Source organism: Mustela erminea, chromosome 8, assembly GCF_009829155.1.
Source record: "Mustela erminea isolate mMusErm1 chromosome 8, mMusErm1.Pri, whole genome shotgun sequence".
Lineage (NCBI taxonomy): Eukaryota > Metazoa > Chordata > Mammalia > Carnivora > Mustelidae > Mustela > Mustela erminea.
The window spans coordinates 68252891-68274906 of NC_045621.1; the positions used below are offsets into that span (position 1 = coordinate 68252891).

Below are 22016 nucleotides of genomic sequence, written 5' to 3' on the forward strand. Positions count from 1 at the left end.
TTATTCTCGTAAGATGCTTCAGTTTCTTAATGGAACTGAGACCAAGTAAGCATTTCTGGATATCTTTCATGTGCAGGGTGGTGTTCTAAGCACTTAATAGGTATTTATTTCCTCCTTTATTCCTCACAGCACTCTATAGTTCCTATTACTGTTCTTGTTTTCCAGATAAGGAAGTGAGGCCCTGACCCGTTAAACAACTTGCCCCAGGTAACAGCCTAGAAATTAGGGGAACCAAGAGTCAAACCCAGGAAGTCAGTCACCTGAACACAGTCTCTTAGGCACTGCTCTGTGCTTTTGACTCAAAAGAAATGTGATGACTCCTGCATCTTCCCTCGCCCTGCTATTCATCACCTTTTCAGATTCCCCCTTGTCTCTTATCTCTGCACACCTTCCACCTGCAGACTGCTGGCCTGGTGGGGCCCCTCATTCCTTGCTCAGAGCTGTTCCCGATGCTCACTGTGATGAGGGCTCACCTTGTGGAGGTGTGGAAGGGACAGGGCCTAGTAGAGGATGGTTCTCCTCACGCCCCTGGGTAGTCCCGAGTGGGTGATGATGGAGAAAGGGGAGGAACTGAAAAGGGAAGGTGAGGAAAGAGAGGAAAGGGGAGCAAGATGAGAATTAAGGAGGAAAAAGGTGAGAAGGGAAGGAAAACACAAGGAGGAAAGAGAAGAGGAAGAAGAAGAAAGGCAGAGGAGATGTTCCTAAGGAATGATAAATAACATCAGCAGGGATGTGCTGAGACATCAGATGTTCAAAGCTGGCATGAGATTGTGATGGTATTAAAATAGGATTTGGCCGGGGGCTCCTGGAATATTTCCCTGGACCAGTTCTCTCTCAGCATGGGGTTCTCACAAAGAATAGCTGAGTAACACTTTGTTTTTACCTGTGGGGTTTTTAAAATCTTAACAAACCTTTCACTTCAACTGTAGTTTTGACCTTAAACACATGCTGAGAACTTTCCTAAGCTGGGCTTGGTCTTGTCTTAAGTTGCTAAGAGTTTTAACTTTATACCAAAGCTGCCTTACTGCCTCTGTGTATGTCACCGGACATTGTCCATCGAGGGTTTTCTGGACTAATTTCCATCATTAAGCTATATAGAAGAGAAAGCTCATTGACTTCTACATCCTCCAACCCTCCAGAGAAGAGTATGAGAAACACGGAGGGCCCGGCTTCCATCCAGCTCAGACAGTCACCTGCACGACATGGTTGCCCCCTTGGGAGGAAGAAGCTAAAGAGAATGAACAAGGTGGCTGAATCTCCTCCCGTGGCAAGTTGTTTGACAGGGAGAAACAAAAAAGCCATTTCCACCTGTGCTGGCCTTGTAATGGGCTCTGGATCTCTGCCTACTAGTGATGTGGCCAAATCAGGGTAATGAGTTAGCCTATAAGAATAGGACAGTCTCTAAGTCAGAGTTCTCCAGAGAAATGGAACAAATAGAAGATGGGTGGATGGATAGATAGATAGATAGATAGATAGATATTTATCTTAAGGAATTAACTTACATGATTGTGAGGACTGGTAAGTTTGAAATCTGTATGGTAAGCCAGTAGGGTGAAGATCAGGCAAAACTTGATGCTGCAGTCTTGAGTCTGAAAGTTGGAAACCTAGGCAGAATTCCTGTGTCGCAGTCTGAAAGCAGAACTCCATCTTCTTTGGGAAACCTCAAGGGAAACATGTTTGCTCGTAAGTCCTTCAACTGATTGGATGAAACCAACCCATATTAGAGAGGATAATCTGCTTTGGTTAAAGCCTACTGATTGTTAATGTTAAACAGTATCTGTAGATTACAATAAAATGTAGGCTAATGTTTGACTGAACAACTGGTAAAGTTAACTTAAGTTAACTTAACCCTGGTTAAGCCAAGCTGACATATAAAATTAACCATCAGTTACCCCAATGGGGAGTGAAATGAGCTTGGGCCATGGGAGAAGCAAGGGAAGACCTAAAATTGCTACCCCTAGAGACCAGAAGCAACTTTGCTAAGTGCCTTCAGTGTAGCTTACTTGCTAGGGGTTCTGTGTGCATCATCTTTCGGCATTCATGCTCTGTTTTACAGCTGGGCTTGAAAACAAGGCTCAGTGACATTAGGTGTACATTTCCCTGGGCCACACAAATGTACATGGTCAATTGAAGATTTGAATTCAGGTCTGACAAACTCAAAATTTCATGTTCTTCCTGTTGCTCACACAGGAAAAAGGGTAAGCAGGGCAGAAAAAGAAAAAGAAGAAAAGTTAAAGGGACTAAGAGTGGATTAAGGAAAGAGAAAAGAGGTAACAGCACAGAAGAGTGAATCTTTAAAAGTGAGTAGGGCTGTTGCTAGCCTGTCCCTCCATTTTCATTCAAGTTTCTCCCTGGCCTGTGTGCCTTTCTTCTCATCTGAGAGTCAGAAGTCAGAGATGGTAGTGATAAATTCCAAAAATTATCTCTGAGTTTCAGAGATGCCCTTTAACCCCTCAGTAGGATGTTAGCTCGGCGGGAATATTGGGATAAGAGCAGACATAGATCGTGGTAATAGAGCGCCCCTACAGGTGTGTGAAAAACACTTTTCATGCATTATTTCATTGGTTGCTCAACTACAGGGCCCTTCCCCCTTTAGTGCTATCATTAGTGTCATTTTACAGGGCGATGCTAAATAAAGGCCACACAGCCATTAGGTATCAGAGCCAGTTCTTTGTGGTTGTGCGGCTCAGGTCCTTGACCATTACGGTTGTACAGCTGCCACCCAGAAGTAATAATGAATGTGGAGTGAAGCTTTTCCCCTGTAGCTCCCTCAACCATCCACCTGATTCTAGCTCAGAGCTCCACATGTCTCACCTCCGAGTCCACCTTGCAGACGTTTGCTCCACCTAAGACAAGCTCTGCTGGGATGTGGGGCTCTCTTTACACCACCTTTTAGATCATCAGTTAAATGAGTGTGGCCCATCTCTTCAAAAAGGTTTCTAGGTTACAGGGTGGGATAGGTACGTAGGGTTGCTAAGGGAGGGAGATTGAGGCCCTGTGTACAAGGTGGAGGTGACAGGATTGGAGTTTGTGTTGATGGGATGTATGGGGCCTGAAGGAAAGTGAGGATTCTGACTCAGAAGAAGGGGTAGGTGGTGATGCCAGTAATTGAAATAAGGTGCACGTAAGAAAGACAACCCTTCACAGATTCTGAAATAGTATTTTTATGTCATACGTTTATTAGGCATTATTGATCTGATGGAATTTTTTTCTGAAGAAAATCACCCTATTTCTTTTATATGGTGATAGGAAGATAAAACTACACATAAATTTGAGGAATACGAAGAGCATAAATATTTTATTTGGCTTATAAATTTCTATTACCTTTCTGCCTGCCTTAGGATAATACTTTTTCTCCTTTTTCATCATTCCCTTATACTTTTTTGCACACTGGGTTAAAAAAACACAGCTTCTTGCCTTCCCTATGGTTGGTTTGCCAGATTCTTCTTTAGTTCTTTGGACTCCAGGCTGAGGGTCACTCACACTTCCTTCTCACTGGTGGCATGCTAGGAGGGTAGCGGCAGTAACTCTCCTCATTTAGAAAGCATTTCATTTACATTGTTTTGTTTGAGCCATCCTAGCAGGCAGGCCCAGCTGGATTGTATCTTGCTCAAGTCCCAGGTGAATGAGTGGTCTGCTCAAGATGACACAGTGGTGACCCACAGAGCTAGAAATCACCATGACTTCATTACCCAATCCATGCCCTGCTCTTGGCATCCTTACCTTTAACCGGCATGTGCAGCCATTTGCCTGGGTGTCTGCAAGGGGTCTTCAGTGGGCACTTGCTCCCGAGAGTCTCTAGTGTCCGTGGGTGGTGGTGGTGGTGGATAGATCCTTCTTTGCCCCCTTGGATCACTGGTGCCTAAGATTCTGACAAAGAGCTACTGATTCCACATTTCGGAAAAGTATTAAAATACAAACACTCCACTTAGTGGTAATATAAACTTCAGGCCCTTTCCTGGGAGGGGAGGATAAAGACAAAAAGCCATTGGACTGTGGGGAGCGAGGATGGCTCACCTCCCAGTTTCGCCTGGAGCTGGTCCACCCGGTTAGTTTAGAAACCACAAGTCTGCCAGCTGGGGAGGCATGACCTAGCAGACAGACTCTGGATCGCCCTGTGGGTCTGCTCCTGACTCAGGACACATCAGACAGTGGTATAAAATCCTACTGAGTGCTGGTTGGAACCAACTTCTCTCCCTCTCACACACTCCCTTAGCAGAGCCCCAAGCCAACACTGTCCTGCTTCCCTACTTTCCCTTCGGGTGTGTCCCCCCAGTCTGAGGTTTCAAGCCGGACTGGAGGAGAAAGACAAAAGCCTCTGGATGAAGAAAGAGATAAAGGGCCCTATGTCTCAGAGACCTTCCCTGAGGGGCTGATGTTACATTGCTTTCATTTCTTTTGCTATGGCCTTGAAACTGTGTTTGTGCTGAGGATTTTGGGAAAAACAGACTATTCGAGTTCTGTTATTTTGATGAACTTTTAGAGACTGCTATCCTTGGAAATATCTTCCTGTAAATTATATTGCTTCCACTACTCCATAAACAAAACCTTCTCTCAAAACACCCATACCCCATGTCCATGTGTAGTTGTCAGAAGCACCTCTTCCAACTTTGCAGGTACCTTTTCTGCCTTGGCTATTCTTTGTCTTACCCCTTGAAGCTCCGTGTGCTTACCAAGGGGACCTGCCCACAGACCATGCCACCAACCCACAGTATCCAACCTGGCTCACATGCTCATGTAATTTCCACTTGGCAGCACCAATCCCATCAAGGATTCATCCTCCCAGTTTCCACTGATACCTGTCCCCATGCTCAGTCTCTCACCTACGCCTAACTGGGACACAAAGCCTTCAGATGCCCACAGCTGAACTTTGTACTCAAGAACCTGCCTGTCTTTGGCTACACTTTTAACTTAATGGCTTCTAAGTTGGAGATTTTACATTCCTACTAGAATGAATAATGCTATAGGTGTACGCTTTTCTTGTTAATATTTGCATGGATTTTGGGTGAGAAGTGAACATTGGAACAAGTGATACACAGTGAGTAGCAAACTCAGAAACAATAAATAAGCAGCCATACTTAATTCTGTGACTGTGTGTTTCAGAAAGAGAAAGATAGGGCCCTGTTTTTCTCTGCAGATTTTATAAATGAATGGCTTTTGTTTTTGCATGGTAATAAATATTTAAATCCTAGAAATATATCAGGTTTAATAATTAATATTTATACCCAAAAAGTGCATTTTTCCAGTCATGTGAAAGAATTTCTGATGGCTGTTTAGTGACTAGGAGTCCATGCTACAAAATACAGAATAAGATGATGTATTAATTCATTAAAACTTCTACATCTCTGTAATAGACGCTTTTTTAAAGTGTGTTTACCTAATACAACACAGCAGTTAAAATCAAACCTCTTTTCAAATCCTCTCTACCACTTCATTGCTGTGTGACTTTAGGCAAGTTAGATTACCTATAAGTTGGGGATAATTCCTACCTTAAATGAGCTAAAGTCTATAAGCCACTTAATACAAAGCTTGCCACAGAGCAGGAGTTCTGGTACTTTTTTCTTACTAATTCCTAAAGGAAGTATTTGTAGCCCAGAGTGGAGGGCTGCCTGTTGCAATGCCTGCAATGTTCTCATTTTATCACAAGAGGGCAGTGCTAGCATAGAGAAAGCAGGAAATGTGCGCCGTATTGGAATGGCAAGACTTCAACGATCCATATTGTTCAGCCATTCCGTGGGATCCGAGAGCCCTGGCTGCTGTTGGCACGTGGATGTTATCCACCCTCTCATCTGTTTCTGTGACATTCTCTGGCAATTTTTGGTCCAGTTTTGGAAAACTATCTCTCATTGGTACTTCCCCTAAAGTAAAATGTGGTTTTATTTGCCCTCTCTTTGTCTCTACATCAAAGACGTTTGTAAATGTTGGGGTTTTGTTTATGAAATTTGAAGGACGGGCATGTCTCTCTGTCACATGGCTCTCTCTGCCTTTCTGGCTTAGCCTGTCTGACATTCTCATTTACTCTCATTTCACCCCATTACTTTCAGGCAGAGAACATGCTGTCATGAGGGAACCTTTTCTAGACCATTTAATGAGCCCTTGAAATGTGAAAGCTGCCAACTTACCATAGTTGTTTGTCATGTCCTGTGACTTGTCTGCTCAGGTCATGCTATTGGTTAGGGACGTATCAGGAGTTTAGCTAGCATCCTTCGTGAGGCCCGCACGTGCTGTGGTTTGTTTTGTTGCCATTAATTCCTTGTTTGGGTGGATGCAGCACTGGCTCTGCAGCAGTGAAGCTGGCCTCTCTGATTCAGTTATCAGAATGCTAATGCTGGTCCATTCTCATCCAAACTTCCTGCAGCCGGCTTGAACGATCTTGCTAAGCTGCTTGGAGCACCCTGATGCCAGCCACGTGCTGTCAACGTAACAAACCTGTCTTCGCTGTCTGTTAGGAAAAAAACACATGTCACTTGGGAGTATTTTGCCTTTGTGCTTTGTAATAAATTCTTCAGAGAGCACATGCAGTTTTAATGTCTTGACAAATTCAGAGCTTAGGTATCTTTACATTTTTATATTTTAAAAGGATTTGGAGCACTCAGTAAATTCCTGTACTTAATTGAAGCTCATGAAATAAACCCAGGCACTACCAGACTTAATGACAAGTGCTGCATACAGACCTAAAATAAAAATCGTAGAAACACCTGCTTTGTAAGAATTTATGTTTCAGGGTCTACGCACTTAAAGGACCAATTTGTTCCCTGATGTTAAACCCAACGTGTGGTCAAAACAGTACACATGCTATGAGACAGTTAATTTTTCTTGAGTCATTAATATATAAATGATTAAAATATGCTTGCTTAAAAAATCTGATATCCCTTGAAGTTACAGGAGAGTTAAGAAAAAACCTTGATGTACTTATCACAGAGAATTCTTATGTCTGTTTTGATGACTGTTAGTTATTTTAAATTTCGTCAGATTGCCTGTAACTCCTGTAAGCTGGATTTCAGCAGATGTGTATACACATTTGCAAGGTACACTTTTTTACCTCAGGTATCAGTGATGCGTAGCCTTTGGCTTAACACTATTCCTATTCTCATAGTGTAGCTATGTTTATAATGCAACAAACAAAACGTTTCATATGACAACGCCTGCTTTAAGAAAACCTAGTATATCATAATTCAGATGTACAAAGCAGACAAATTAAGGGGTGATTAGTAGCAGCACAAAAGGATTCTTTGATTTGCAGCAGGATTCGTCAGAAGGGTTCCTTTGAATACAAGCTCCCCCAGAGAGCTGAAGTGTTTTGCAGATCATTCAAACCACTTGACATCCGGACTGAGAGACAGAGAAACTTGGAATTTAAGTGTTGAAAAACCGTCGTTAATTGAAGATTAACACAAAATGAATGTGGAGATTCTCTGTTCCTTAAATAATAGAAAAATATAATTTGCTCTTTAGAAATGTAGTTAACCTATACATGTACATCAATATGACTAAGTCAGAAATCTTTTCCATTATGTATGGAGCATCTACTGTGTGCCAAGAACATACCAAACTGTCTACATATCATTTTATTTATATTGAATCCTGCTAATAATCTTAACAGAAAGGTGGTTCCCATTTCATAAATGAGGGTATTGTGCATCCTGGGATCATTCTACCCACAGCTACAATTGGCAGAGAAGAGTTTTGAATGTAGGTCTACAATGCTTTGCTTTGCTATGCTTATAATACAAATGCTATGCTTTCCTCACCGCACTGCCTGCAGGGCATTTTCCCCACCAGGAATGGAGCTATCGGACTCTGGGCACCTCCAGGTCTGTGTCTTTTGTCCACTGTCCCCTGCCTTCCATCAGGGTAGCTTTGGTGACATGGTTGCTAACTTACTTGACACTAACTTTTGTGAATGGAGATAATCAGACCCAGCTTATCCCACTGAAACACATATTGTGCCGAGATAGTGTTCATGATTTCAGCTGGTGCATAGCTGGGTAGAGGAGGAGAGCCTGGAAACTGGACGCCATTCATGGTGGAGGTAGGAGTTGTCTTGAGGGCATGTTCAGGCATGCTGGGCAGGACATAAGAGGAGGCTGAACATTGGAGCAGCATGGCCCCCGGGTTAGTAGGATGAAGGGCTGAAGAGGTCTAACTAGTGGTCACATGATGGGCAGGGAGTCAGGCCCAGTGATGGAAGAGGGTAGCCAGGTGTGCTGATGAACAAGCCTGGCCACAGAAGGGTTCTGGGGAGGGACTGGGGCCCAGAGAGCACGGTCAGAACCAGGCAGTTGGCCATTTTGAAAAGAATTAAGATACTAGGCGGTTACCAAAGGAAAGCCATGGAAAGACAGAAACTCCGTCTCCCCAACCGAGGTAGGAGCTCTATAATCAGAATTGGGGCAGAGGATCAGAGTGGGGGGAAACTGATGATTGTTTACATTTCTTCTAATGAGAAAGAGAGTTGGTGCCCCTGCCTGCATTGGATTTGATCCACTGGTGAGGATCAAGCAGACCCCAGTATTGGAATTGGAAGGTTAGAGGGGGAGCAGTGCTATTTTCTATTTTCCTAGAGACTTGGACTCAATATATGTGGATAACTATATCTATCTATCTATATCTATCTATCTATCTATCTATAGACTGGCTGATTGAAAAAAAACCTGTGTGGGTTTAATTATCATTTAATTGATTTTCCTACTGAGCCTTGGCAAGCAGTACTTCAATTTCATATGGTGATTAAAGAGGTATACAGAGAGGTGTTTAAACTGACTAGTTCTAGTCTTAACTCTTCTGCTTGCTAGCCAGACCCCTGGACAGGTTCCTGAACATCTCTGGGCCTGATTTTCCTCAGCCTATGAAATAGCAGTGATGTTGCAGGATTGTTGTAATATTACTGTCAATGAGAATATCCAAAATTTATTGAGCATTTCTTTTGAGTCAGGCTCCATGTGAATCAGTTTTTTTTTTTTAAGATTTTATTTATTTATTTGACAGACAGAGATCTACAAGTAGGCAGAGAGGGAGGGAGAGAGAGAGGAGGAAGCAGGCTCCCCGCTGAGCAGAGAGTCCCAGGACCCTGAGATTGTGACCCAAGCTGAAGGCAGAGGCTTTAACCCACTGAGCCACCCAGGTACCCCGTGTGAAGCAGTTTAAATAAACTGTTGTGAGGAATAAACAAGGCATCATAGTCGAGACACCTGGCCCAGTGCATGGCACATGGTACTCCACTAGCACACACGGATTCCCGCCTGCAGGCCCACACAGCGTAGGCTGTGTACTGTTAAGGGTAAGTGGGTGAATAAGTGTTCTAGAGGATAGGAAAAGGAGGGATCAGGTTGACTGACAGGTGAAAGACAGTTGCATCAGATGAGATGAAGGAAACAGATGACATGTCAGTGACATGCCACAGGTCACTCTTTTGTCGAGCTCCCTCACCCCTGATAGAGTGGAATTGGCCTCAGAGACCCAGTATGCTCTACTAACACAAGGAATCTTTCCATGTGTCACCCAAGGGGTATTACACTTACTACGTGTCTGCTGCAAAGCAGAAAGTGATAAGCTGCCATCTGTCCCGATTGCAGAAGTCCCCTTTGAGAATGCTGGTTCAGCCCAGCACCTCCCCAGAGGTCTCCGTGTAACCCAGGACTCGCACAGCCATGTCTGGCTAACCCAGTCTCTTGTTCTGGGTTGCCCCAGAAGCTGACCTAGAGTCTAGGATTTAGTCGCAAGTGGTTTTTTTGAAGATGACCCCAGGAAACCTTGTAAGGGAGTGGGGACGTGAGACGAGGAGGAAGGAAAGCCAATAAAAGTGTGGTGAGAGGATTTCAACTGGGCTCAGTCTTCCAGGCAACCGTCTAAGAAACCATGTAGGGTTAGGAAGCCAGTATACTTATCTTCCTACTTACTCTCCTGCCTCTTTGGCGGAGGTCACCACTTACAGGCCTTGACTGCCCACCACTCTGGCCTCAGGTGGGGCAGTGCAGATGCCCGAGAGAGCCACACGTGTGTATGGCAGCTGTTCAGAAAGCTGTGGTGACCTCGGGGGTGGGCTGAGGCCAAGAGTGGGGGAGGTCCCACAGGACTTCAGCCGCATCGGCTACATCTGCCTTCCTATGCTGCAGACATTCCAGGTTTTAAATCTACGTTTCATGTTTGAAAATTCTTAAAAGAAGTTGCCATCTTATCACAAAGTAGAACATTTCTTGGCTGTTGTTAATATTTTATATTCCCTGAGCGGGTGCCAGCCAGTTTTTTCAGCCTCTGTGTCACCGTAAATATTTTCTTGCTGGTGGCCTTTCTGTACCTTCATCTGTGAATGAGCAGAAAACAAAACAGCCTGGGTAGTAGTCTCTGTTAAATAAGTACGGAGACATGAGCAGATCTCTAGAGTATGTGTAAGCTTTAAAGAAACAGTGGTATTCCGTTCAGAAATGGACACTTTCAGCTGCAGGCAAAGGCACGTGATGAGCCTAAGTGTAGAGGTTCCAGCTTGGAATTCTGACCGTAGGGATCTGGTCGGATGTGAGTGTGGGCCCGAGTAAGACTGCTTCCACTGCATGGACTCACATTCATCCTGCCTTTCAGTGTACATACTGAGCAACCTGTCTGAGTTCTGCTAAGTGAGGGCTCACAGGAATGCAAATGTCTCTTTTGGATAACTCTCTCCTTAGCACATCGCCATGCCCTGTCTGGGAATCAAAAAAAAATATATATATATATATATATATATATATAGAGAGAGCACTCTAAAGTGGACTCCAAAGGTAGCGAGTGATCTTTAGAGCGAAAATGTTCTTCTTAGGACCCTTATCTTTCCAGTGCCCAATCCATACTTCCCAAATCTATTCAGATTTCTAAGTGCATTTGTCCTAAAAATACTGAGTCTGCTGAAGGTTAAGTTTGAACTTAGAAGCAGTACTCCTTTCAGGTGAGGTTTTCCAGTCCTACTTTCAAGATCCTATCTTGTGTTTGTGACGGCCTGACCTTAAACTGAAGAGGATGGTGCATGAAGGAGGAAATGTGGAAGGACGGATCCCATACTCGGTTCTGGTGGCAGAGCGAGGGACCCTGGAAATGAGCCAAGGTGCTTGATCAAAGGGCCAAGGCTAGGAGTGTCCCCTTGCAGAGGTCCTGACCTATGACCTGCGCTGACAATGCTAACAGGACTAATGTTATCTATGGAAAGCACAGGGAATGTTAAATTCTCCCAGGGACAGCCAAGAATGCCTTCAGTCTTTTGTCACAAGAGCTGTTCACTAGCAAGAGGCCAGGCTCATGTGATTTTTCACAGCCTGTGTCATTCTTTGTATACCTTTTGGTGACAGACTACATAGTCAGAGGTAGGAGGCAAGAGAGAAGTCAGTTCAACCCATAAAAATCTACAAGTAGCTCACGAATAACAGATCTTCTTAGTTCTTTTGTGTTATACTGTGTGGATAACCTTATATATTTAAGCTACAAAGATGGTAGCAGGAGTGTTATTATTGGTACATCCCTGTCAGGTTTAAAATAGAATTTTACACTGGAAAATACAAATTAGACAAAAGAATCCTTTCTGAAGTGTCCAGATGAGAAAGGAGGCAAGTGGGATTCTCAAGGGAACCTGATAGTCTAAAGAATTTATGGAAGTCCGTGATTTATCATAGATCCTTTCACGCTTTTATTAGAATTTGAAAATTACTCAGTTACCTAACTCACTGAACATTGATACTTCAGTTCTGGGGATATTTTTATGACTGAATTTGTTTGCAGTTGCCTCTTTGGAAAATTTATTAACAGGCTATTCTTACACTTTCCCCCAATCTTTCTTTCTTTTCTGAGATATTGATTTTATTTTCCTGAACACAATTGTATATGGTAATATCTGGGCAGAAGCAATTTTCTATGGTTCAAGGAACTGGATTCTTACGGGCATTTGTCTTAGTAATGTGATTACAGAGTCACTAACTTGATCTTAATAACATTTGCCTATTATCGTGTATTAGATGCATGAAAGGAAAACTGTGCTTTCTCACTCAGAGATTTTCCCTTGTGTATCTCCCTTAGTGGATAACGCCCTGCAAAATTAATGTCCAGGTGACTTTGAGGGGCTATTTCCCTTATTTGAACTAGTTAGGATTAAATACAAATATTATCACCAATGTCACATGCAGATTGGGAGTTGCTTTTTTAAGTGTACCTTGAGAAACTAAAATCATTGCTTCCCAGCATTTTATAAACTAGCCACTACTGTCCCTCTTCTGAAGCTGTTTTTACTCTGCTGTGGCTGCAGGAGGCAGCACGATACAAAAAGCTTGGAATCCACAGCCAGAGAGCCGTGGTTAGACTCTGACTGTATCCCTTACTGTGTGTGTGGGCAGGGGCCGTGTTAATCAACCCCCACCCCGCCCTCAGTCTCCTCATCTCTTCAAGACAAGGTGACGGGACAGCCCCCCTATTCCAGTTACCTACTGAAATATCATAACTGGATCCTCTCACTAAAAAACTCCATTTATTTTCAAAAGATTCCCTCTTTTTTTTCTTAAAACAGAAAGTAGTCCTATGGAAAGATAGTCCTGTCCGCAGAAAGACTTGAACAAGGTTACTACTCGCAGCTTTATTCATAATATCCCTAAACGAGATCAACTGAAATGTTCATCCAGTATGATAACAGATAAGCAAAGTGTGGCGTATCCATGCAGTGGAAAAGTGCTTGTCAGTAAAAGGAAAAAAATTACTGATCCATGCGACAATGTGGATGAATCTTACAGACATGATGTTGAGCAAAAGGAGCCAGACACCAAAGAGGGCATATTGTCTGACTCTTCGATTTTTTAAAGATCTTATTTATTTATTTGAGAGAGAGAGTATGAGAGGGGGGAGGAGGCAGAGGGAGAAGCAGACTCCCTGCTGAGTGGGGAGCCCAACGCAGAGCTCCATCCCAGGATCCTGGGATCATGATGTGAGCCGAAGGCAGGTGCTTAACTGACTGAGCCACCCAGGTGTCCCTCATCTGACTGATTTTGCATGAAGTTTTAAAACCAGCTAAACTCTGGGTGCCTGGGTTGCTCAGTTGTTAAGCGTCTGCCTTCAGCTCAGATCATGATCTCAGGGTCCTGGGATGGAGCCCAGCATCAGGCTCTCTGCTCAGCAGGGAGACTGCTTCTTCCTCTTCCTCTGCCCTTCCCTGCTGCTCATGATCTCTCTCTCAGATAAATAAATAAAGGTCTTTAAAAAAAAATAAATAAAGCCAGCTAAACTCCCTTATGGTAATAGAAATCAGAACACTGATTCTCACTGAAGGGAGGGTCTTGACTGGAAAAGGGCATGAAGGGAATTTCAGAGTAATAGGAATGTTGTATGTCTTGATTTTGTTGGTGATTACATGGGAGTATGTAGTTGTCAAAACTTGGGTGCAATTGAATCGAGTGCTTTATTTTGTATAAATTATGCTTAAATTCAAAGAAAAGGCAACTCACCCTTATCAGTTAAATGTTTAATTTTCTAATGACCAATTTTGGGGATTCTCAGGATGCAGTGACCATCTGTACTCTGGGAATTGGGACAGCTTTCGGAGAGTCCATTCTGGACAACACACCCCGCCATGCGACCATCGTTACCAGGGAGAGCAGTGAACTGCTCCGCATCGAGCAGAAGGACTTCAAGGCTCTATGGGAGGTGAGCCCCAAGGCTTCTTTGTCAATTAACGTAGTTGCAGAAAAGAAAGGGAGCTGCCACATGGATAATGGCATTACAGTCAAGCCTTAATGTGTTCTGTTCTGAGTCGGTAGATGGAATTTAATTTTCAAAACTTGTTTTTGAAATGAGTGAGTGAAAAAGCCATTTTGACACAAGACATTCCCCCCCCTTTTTTTTAATTTAGTGCTTGCTCAATTTTCTGTGGTTTGACATACCTTATAATTATTTCCTGAATGACCATAGAGTGTTTTATGTATTTCCTCCCTCCTATTCCACAGATGTATTCTTAACCAGCGAACAAAATACTTTGACATTTTCTTTTGCATTTTAAAAATCATCGTTGACATGTTCCCTGGTAAAGTGGAATGAATGGGGTTAACATCTGCTTCATTTAAATGCTTTTAAAAATGATGGGCCCTATAATAAGGTATGGGAAACGAGGGACATAAAGATGTCTGGTGACTTGCCAACTTCAAAATGCATAGGTGGCACAGCGGTGGATGGAGCCAACGGGCACTGGGGGCTTTTGCATTTACCACTGCTTACCAGCGCCTCTTAGGGGCTTCATTTACAAGAAGTGGGGGGAATAAATCATCTAATATGCAGTAACGGCAAGTGAAGCACTTAGAAAGGCCCAGCTAAGCCTTGCATCTTTCACGCTCATTCCTTTTCAGTTCTGCAAGCTTCTGATTTTAACCTGTGGTTGTTCCTTATCTTTGTCCTTGGCTCAGTATGTCCAAGTGTTAACCCATCGAGCTGGCAGGCTTTGCAACTTGTCCCGGTGTGGCTAAGATTTTAAACTTGATCTAAAAAGAATTTTGTGTAATCAAATAGTTTCCTCCAGAGCCAAACAAATGACAGATGCATTAAGGGAGCCAACCTGCAGGTGAAGGAGTGATGCTTTGCCTTAAAAGTCCTGTAAAGCCTTGGAAGGCCTTGGTGGTGAAACCTGTTACTTTTATTCTTGGCAGTAGTGAATAAATTGCGGGGTTGCTTGTTTGAAATGTTCCTCTTAGAAAATATTAAAGAGCTCCAACTGCTCTGTAAAGTTCAGAGACAAAAGCTAGTTTTAGGAAGGCAAAGCCAAAGTAGGTTTGCATGAGGTGTGTGCGGTGAGGTTTTCTGTCAATTAAAAGGGACCAAGCTTGAGGCAAATAAGTCTTTTTTTTTTTTTTTTTTTTTTTTTGGATCTTTCATGTTTAAAAGGTAAACTGAAAAAGTCTTTTCCAAAAAAGAAAATTTGGAAAACCGGTTTAAGAACAAAAATGATTTCCACCTGTGATGTATGTCATTATAACTGCTTTTGTCTGTCATGATTTCTTCAGGTTGCTCATTGAGGATGGTTTGTGGAAATATTTAAAATTTTATTTTAATTAGGAGCTCTCAGTACTATGAAGGAAGTTCTTGACAAGCTGCTATCTGTGAACATTTTTAAAAAATTTATTATTAGAAAAATTGTCAAACATACAGAAAATCCAAAAGGATAATACAAGCTTGGCAGTTGCTAACATATACAACTCAGCTTCGCAGTTGCTAACATATAGCCAGATTTGTTTCATCTTTGTTTTTTGGTTTTTTTTTTGCTGAACCACTTTAATGTAAATGACAGACATTATGACATTTCACTGTAAATATTCAGCATAATCTCCAAAAAGTTAGAATACCCTGCTACATACCCATAACACCTTCATTTCACTTAACAAAACTAAAGATAATATCCTAATATCTAATACCCAGTCCACAGTTCAAATTTCCCCGTAAATACCCATAAATATTTAGTCAATAACTATCTTTGATTTCTGTTTTATTCCAAACCATGTTCAAATAAAGAATCCCATATTACATTTGGTTGTTATAGCTCCGTCAGTCAGTCAGTCAGTCTCTTTCTCTTGCCTTTCCTCCCTCCTTACCCCTCTCTGTATCTCTCTTTCTCTCCATGACATTGACTTGTTAAAAAGGCCAGGTCAGTTTCTCCCAAATTCAAGATTTGTTTGATTGTTTTCTCATGGTATCTTTTTGCACCCCTACCCCAGGGTCTCCTTTAAATGGAAGTTAGAGCTAAAAACTTGATGAGATCAAATCAAACATTTTTTGGCAAGAAAGTGTCAAAGGTGCTACTGAGTACATCAGGAAGTTCATCACATCTGCGAGCTTTATTATGGGTGATGTGTTAGTTAGATTAGTGTGATCCTGCAGTTAGAGTGCACTTGAGTGCATTGCAGGGCTCTTTTCCACAGATATTTCCCTTAAATGAAAATCACTAAATGGGGATATTGATATTGAGGGTGGTCTTTGATATCCCAAACCTTGCCACGTGATTCTGCAGCTCGGTGGGTCCAACCCTTCCTCTGTGACCTCAGAGCAGATTTCTGATCTCCCCCGCCAGTGTCTTAAGTGAGCTGAAAAGAATGAACAGAGTTTTTGTCTGACTTCTTAATTTACAGGCAGGGGACTGAACCTCACAATGAGTAAGAGATTAATCAGACACTTCATTTATTTGCCTGTTCATGTAACTCAGTACAGAGTGCAAACTAACTGCTCAGTCATCATTTTAACTGGCTAAAATGAAAATGCAAGAGACTCCATTATCTAGAAATCTGCATGAGTCAGGAATTTATTAATGGGCACAACGATGCACCTATACTATGGGATAATCCTAAGAAATCATAAAATTCTAAATTACCTTCGAAATAGAAAAGACCGACTTAAATTTATTCTACCATTCATTTCTCAACACACATTCGTTGAGCATCTCCTGTGTGCCAGGTGTGTATATAGCAGAAAACGAGATTGGCTGGGCTGGTGCTCTCCAGCAAGGGCTTCTGTTCTACTCAGAGAATGCCGAAAATAACCTACCGAGTCATAATATTATTTCAGAGTAGAATATATCATTATCATTAAATAGATTTTGTCTGAATGAATGGTCTACTTGTACATATAGCACTGATCTGCTAGCAAAATATCTGATATTCAGAATACCTATTCCTTGATTATGTCAGATAATTGAGTTTATAACTCAGCCATTTATTGCACTCAATTGCCATTAATTACTCATTGGCAAAATTAAAATTCAAGCTCGCACTCTCAGCTGAAGTCTAAGATAGATCTGCCCACCAAACATTAAAGGGAGAAGATTATGTCAGGAAGGGTTCAGGTAGGAGCCTCACTGCGCTGTGAGATGGTGGGAAGAAGGCAGCAGAAAGAGAAGCCAGATAATGCCTCTCCTGGTAGCAAGGTAAGGAACTCAGTGTTGGGTTATAGGTCAGGAATAGTAAAAATTAGATAACCTGAATCAAGGATCTAAATGTGTGTGTTGGAGCGCCTGGGTAGCTCAGTGGGTTAAAGCCTCTGCCTTCGGCTCAGGTTGTGATCCCAGGGTCCTGGGATCGAGCCCCATATTAGGCTCTCTGCTCAGCAGGGAGTCTGCTTCCTCCTCTGTCTCTTTCTGCCTCTCTGCCTACTTGTGATCTCTGTGAAATAAATAAATAAGAGCTTTTAAAAATAAATGAATGAATGAATGTGCGTGTTTATCTCATTTGACTACTTACTTTTGGAGAATGTTATGGTGGGTCCACTGTGCAAGCACCCTCTTGTTTAGCTTTGTCTCCTTATCTATGTCCTGTTGTCATTTAAAAGGGCTGGCAGATAAAACTTGAGGGCTAGGTTTCTAAGTTACCTCTTCTAACTCTAAAAATTATGATCTGTAGCCACTACTAGGTAGCATAGTCTGAAAGTAGCTCTTTAATAGGCTGAGCAAATAGTCTATTTTAAATCTTCCACTTGGGACTTGAATGGCAACACAAAGCTAGGGAATCCTGCTTCCTTTCCTGACCAAAGGCAAGTTTCGCCGGCTACTCTGCAGGAAGAGAACAAATTCAGAGAACTACATGTGAGATTTTGAAATCCTATTCAATTTAATCCCAGATACCTCTTGCTTTATATTGTCTATTATGTTGTAAGTTAAATTCGTAGCACCCAGTGTATTTTAAAAAGTTATTCCCATAAATGTAACCAAAAGCATTATTCGATAGCCTCTACAAATACATCAAAGGAAGTATTCCCCAAGATGGAACTGAGGTCGCAGCTTGATGCTTTTCTTTGCATTCTCTGTCTTTCCTAATGAACGCTGCTTTCTCTCCTCCTCTCCTTCCATGTTCCAGTTGCTAACTTATGGTCAGATTTGAGAGCATTGGGTTGCTCCATCTTAAGACATGGTCATGTTTTCTTAATGTAAGTGGATTATGGTAATTTTATTCAGAGTTGGTCAATAATGCATCCCCCTTCTTATGCATCTGTGGTATTAGGACTTAATAAAATACATGATCCAGGACATAAAACATCTCATTTTTCAGTAGCGTACGGGGGATGGAGAAAGAAGGAAAAGGAGAGGAGACGGGAGATAGTTTTTTTTTTTTTAATTCAGTTTTTTTTAAAGATTTTATTTATTAGTTAGTTAATAATTTGACACAGAGAAAGAGAGCGTGAGCAGTGGGAAGAGCAGAGGAAGAAGGAGAAGCAGACTACCCACTGAGCGGGGATGGGGGGACTCGATCCAAAAGCAGCTGCTTACCTGACTGAGCCATGCGGGCGCCCCCATCATATTTAGTTCTTGAGGCAACTGTAATTTCAACTTTTTGGCACTAATGTCATTGCATACCCTCAGTAAGGAAGTTAAATGGCAGAGTAGTGAAGGGTAGGCTTGGGAGTTTAAAGCCAATTATTAATATTTGGCCCAAGATTGTGGGCATTTATGATTGCTTGTGGCTCTTGGACTAAATAAAGAACTGGTTTACTGTCCAAATCCATGAGTTTCTTCCCAGCAAATATAGGATCAAGTTCCCAGTGCTTACAAATGACTACAGCAATGGGCTTTTTGTTCTTCTTGTTGACTTTCTATCTAACGTCGTGTCTGTATGAGGACGCTTCCAGCTTTGCAGCATGTTTTGACATCTGTACATTGAATATCCCAAATACATGAAATTGAATGATGAGGTGAGTCCAGTGTATTCAGGAAAGCAGATTCAAGAGGTACCCTCAATCAAATTCATAAAAGACACTACTGAGAGGTCCTTGAACGAGTGGTCTGCCCCCTGCTTCACTGTGCTTCAATTGCATGAGCATCTTCTGGCCAAAAGCTTTCCTTCACAGTGAGCCATGTTTGAGCATGTTCAAAATAATAATACGTGTTTATGAAGAAATCATTTGAAATTTAAAGACAGCAATAAAATGACAGAGTCTAAAAATAAAGGCAATATTTAAAATTTATAGTCTGACCCATGCTGTAATAAAAGTGATTTCTTAGCTGTAATTGTCACTCAGAAACTTCTTGGCACACATTGTGATTTTATTCTAACTAAAGGATCCCATGTCACCGAGAACCATTGCTCAGACATAATGATTGATACAGGAGAGTTTATTTCCCAGATGTGTCTGCGGCCTCAGTAAATATCATTAAGTGACCAAAAATCTATTTCAAGCTTTATGGGATATAAAACTGAATGATAAAATGAGGAAATAAATGCATGTTCTGTCTTAGCCAAAGAATGCAACTTCTAAACAGGAGTATTTCTAAGAGTATGAATATTGTTGCAGAAATATGTTTACATCTGTCTCTACTGCCTGATATTTAAAGAGTTTTATTTCTCGATTCTACCAGTTATGTTGATAGTTGTGGAACTGAAAAGCCTTTGAGTTATTTCCATTCACTGCCTCTTCTTGGACTGTGCAGGGAGAAAAAGTCCTTTTCCATTAATAATCTTCAAGGCACTGTGAGAATGGGAAGTATTGAAATAACAGCAGCTTAGCCTTTGCTGGCGCGCTTTAAAACCCTTATTAGAATAGTATACTTCTCAGAGGCATCTGCTCCTGCCTTGAATAGACTTGATGTTCCTGTCAGTCTCAGGCTGTCAGAAAAATTAAAGCCAAATACTTAAAACATAATATCAGAACATAAAAATCTCAGAAGTCCTTTATTTATCATGCACATCATTTCAAATTTGTTCACTTTTACTTAAACGGGAGGCTTCCAAGGTGGGCTGGTATTTCAGGTAAATATTCAGTGGCCCTGAGCAGGGAGACCAGACTGCATGACCCAGCCTCAGACGCACAGTCTGCCTGTTAGTACACCTCATCGGAGGACTGGCTGGAACCTAAAAGCCAAGGGACGTGCTTTCTCCCAAGTCAGAAGTCTGTGCTTACTTTTGGCAACTTTGGAGCTTGTACTGTAGGGTTACTTCCCAGGCCAGAAATTTGCATCAAAGGGCTAAGAAAAATACATCCAAAAATAAACATGAAAGCCAAGATTTCATGCCAGGAACTCCAGCCACACACATCCTGTTGGCTGGTTGTCTTGACTCTCCTCACAGTTGTGATTCTTTTAAACGAAGCGGAAGCCTGCTCCGATGACTTGGACCTCATGTCTGCTCCAGGGTCTCACTCCTCTGTCCTCGAGCTTTTCCATAGCGTGGCGCAATGATTCAAATCCAGAAAGGAAGGGAGTGAAGTTATTAGGAGGTAACTAAAGTTAAATATATGTGTATGTGTAGAGGAAGTCTTTTCCTACTGTCTTTGGCTGCCTGAGCTTTTCTGGAGAACCACCAGCACCAGACTGAGATCCTTTTAACACTAACAGATACAAACAAGGAGTTATCGGCAATGAAGGTGTATTTTGTTGTCCAGATAAAGGACAGATATTCACTGGATGTCTGGGAACTCTGAGAGACTGGAAAAGAAGGACATATGCCCTATCAGGTCAGAATGGATCTTTATTTATTCTTTGGTGGGGAGATGTTCTATGTCCCAGTTTGCATTTTGGTTTGAGGAATTACACTGTGAAACATCTCTGGCTTTCCTAATTATGTTCCACCAGACCTAAACGTAAAACGGGACTGACATAATTTGATTTCATCTTTGTTTGTGATGCATGTGTGTGTGGAGGGAGGAGTGGTGGCTCATCTTTTCCTAATTGTGAAGGGTATGTTTGTTTAGCCTGATGATCTTAAATACGTTTCTAGATAAACAAAGATAGTTGTTCATAACTAGCCAGTTACATTGATCACATTGATATTAAATATATGTAATTATCTGGTGACATATTTAATGGTACATATTAAAAATGACTTTGGGCAAGATAACAGATTGAGAGTGATGGTATTTTGTCCCCTGGATGCTCAGTGGGTATTTTGCCTGTGGCTCTCAGACTATATGAATTCCTTAGTGTTTATGGGAACACTGTTACATTATTGATGACTTGAAGTCATACCAGCTCTGCAAGCTATGATTTTACTATTTCTCAGAAGATGATCAGGGGGTCTGAGCAGATCAAGGCTTGGCTGGCAGGTGCCAGCAATGTCCAGATGCTGTGGGTAAACCTGTAAGCAGTAGTCATCGCTTCTTAGCCGGTGCTCTTCTGGGGGTTCATTTCAGGAGTGTGTGCCCGATCCTAGGATCTTGTAGTTGTTGTTAGCAGAGGTTCTGGAATGCCTCCCATGGCCGTGCATTTGCCAGCTCACCTTGGACCCCTCACCACCCCCCAATCCCCTGGGATTTTATCTTGCAATGGCCCTCATTACTCTCCCAGCGAACCTACCCCTCCGTGTGGCTGCTAAGGAGCTTCTCAACTCCCTGCTGATTGAAGCCACTTTGAAAATGTCATCTTTTAGAAACTCCTGTCGTAATCAACAAATATCTTCTTGGTTCCCTCCAAGTGCAAAATGTATCACATCTGTCCTGCTTTACAGTTTAGTGCAGGGGACAGACAAGCATAAATATTAATCACCCCAATATAAGACAAACTGGAAAGTTCTCTAAGGAAGATCCAGGCCAGAGGGAGTGATTCATTTCCATCCGGGGTATCATTTCAAACGAAGACAAAGAAATCGGGCTCTGAATTCTGTGGCTAACAGGGCTATTTTTCAGCATCCCTGAAGGATTGGGGTCAGTTAACCAAATTATGGCATTTGAGGCAGTCTTGTCCCAAGGGACTGACCACACAGAAGAGGCAGGCTTCTTCACTCCTGCTGTTCCGTGTTCTGTCCTCTCCTCCAGTGACAGGCCCCTGGGCAGGCTTGTAGGGGTCGGCCTGCCCTCTGAGGGTGTCATGTGTTGCATTCCCAAATACCTGGCTTTGTGTTTTGTTTGTTGTTTGGTCATCATCTAGAGAAATCCGCTCTGAGGTTTAATGAGTCCCGCAGGCAAAGGCAGTTCTAGTTGGGAAAACTTTAAGAACTTGAGACTCAGAAGGAACTCGTGGTATGGACTGGGGGATATTGTTAAGCTCTTTATGTGTAGAAAGCCCTGTGGTCATGGGACTCTTCTGTTCTCAATGGGCCAAATTCCACTCCTGT

General features: G+C 42.3%; 1 protein-coding gene across 5 annotated transcripts in view; it reads left to right on the plus strand.

Annotated features, from left to right (window-relative positions):
- RAPGEF4 (Rap guanine nucleotide exchange factor 4) overlaps nt 1–22016 on the plus strand; it is a 288137-nt gene that overhangs the window by 57426 nt on the left and 208695 nt on the right. For 3 of the 5 annotated variants that reach the window (XM_032355961.1, XM_032355960.1, XM_032355959.1), the window contains one exon: nt 13504–13650. The exons of 1 other annotated variant lie outside the window; for it this stretch is intronic. In XM_032355961.1, coding sequence (XP_032211852.1) covers nt 13504–13650 — 147 coding nt within the window. Of the gene's footprint in view, nt 1–13503; nt 13651–19682; nt 20422–22016 lie in introns of those variants that run through there. One more of the 5 variants, XM_032355963.1, reaches the window with a different exon arrangement.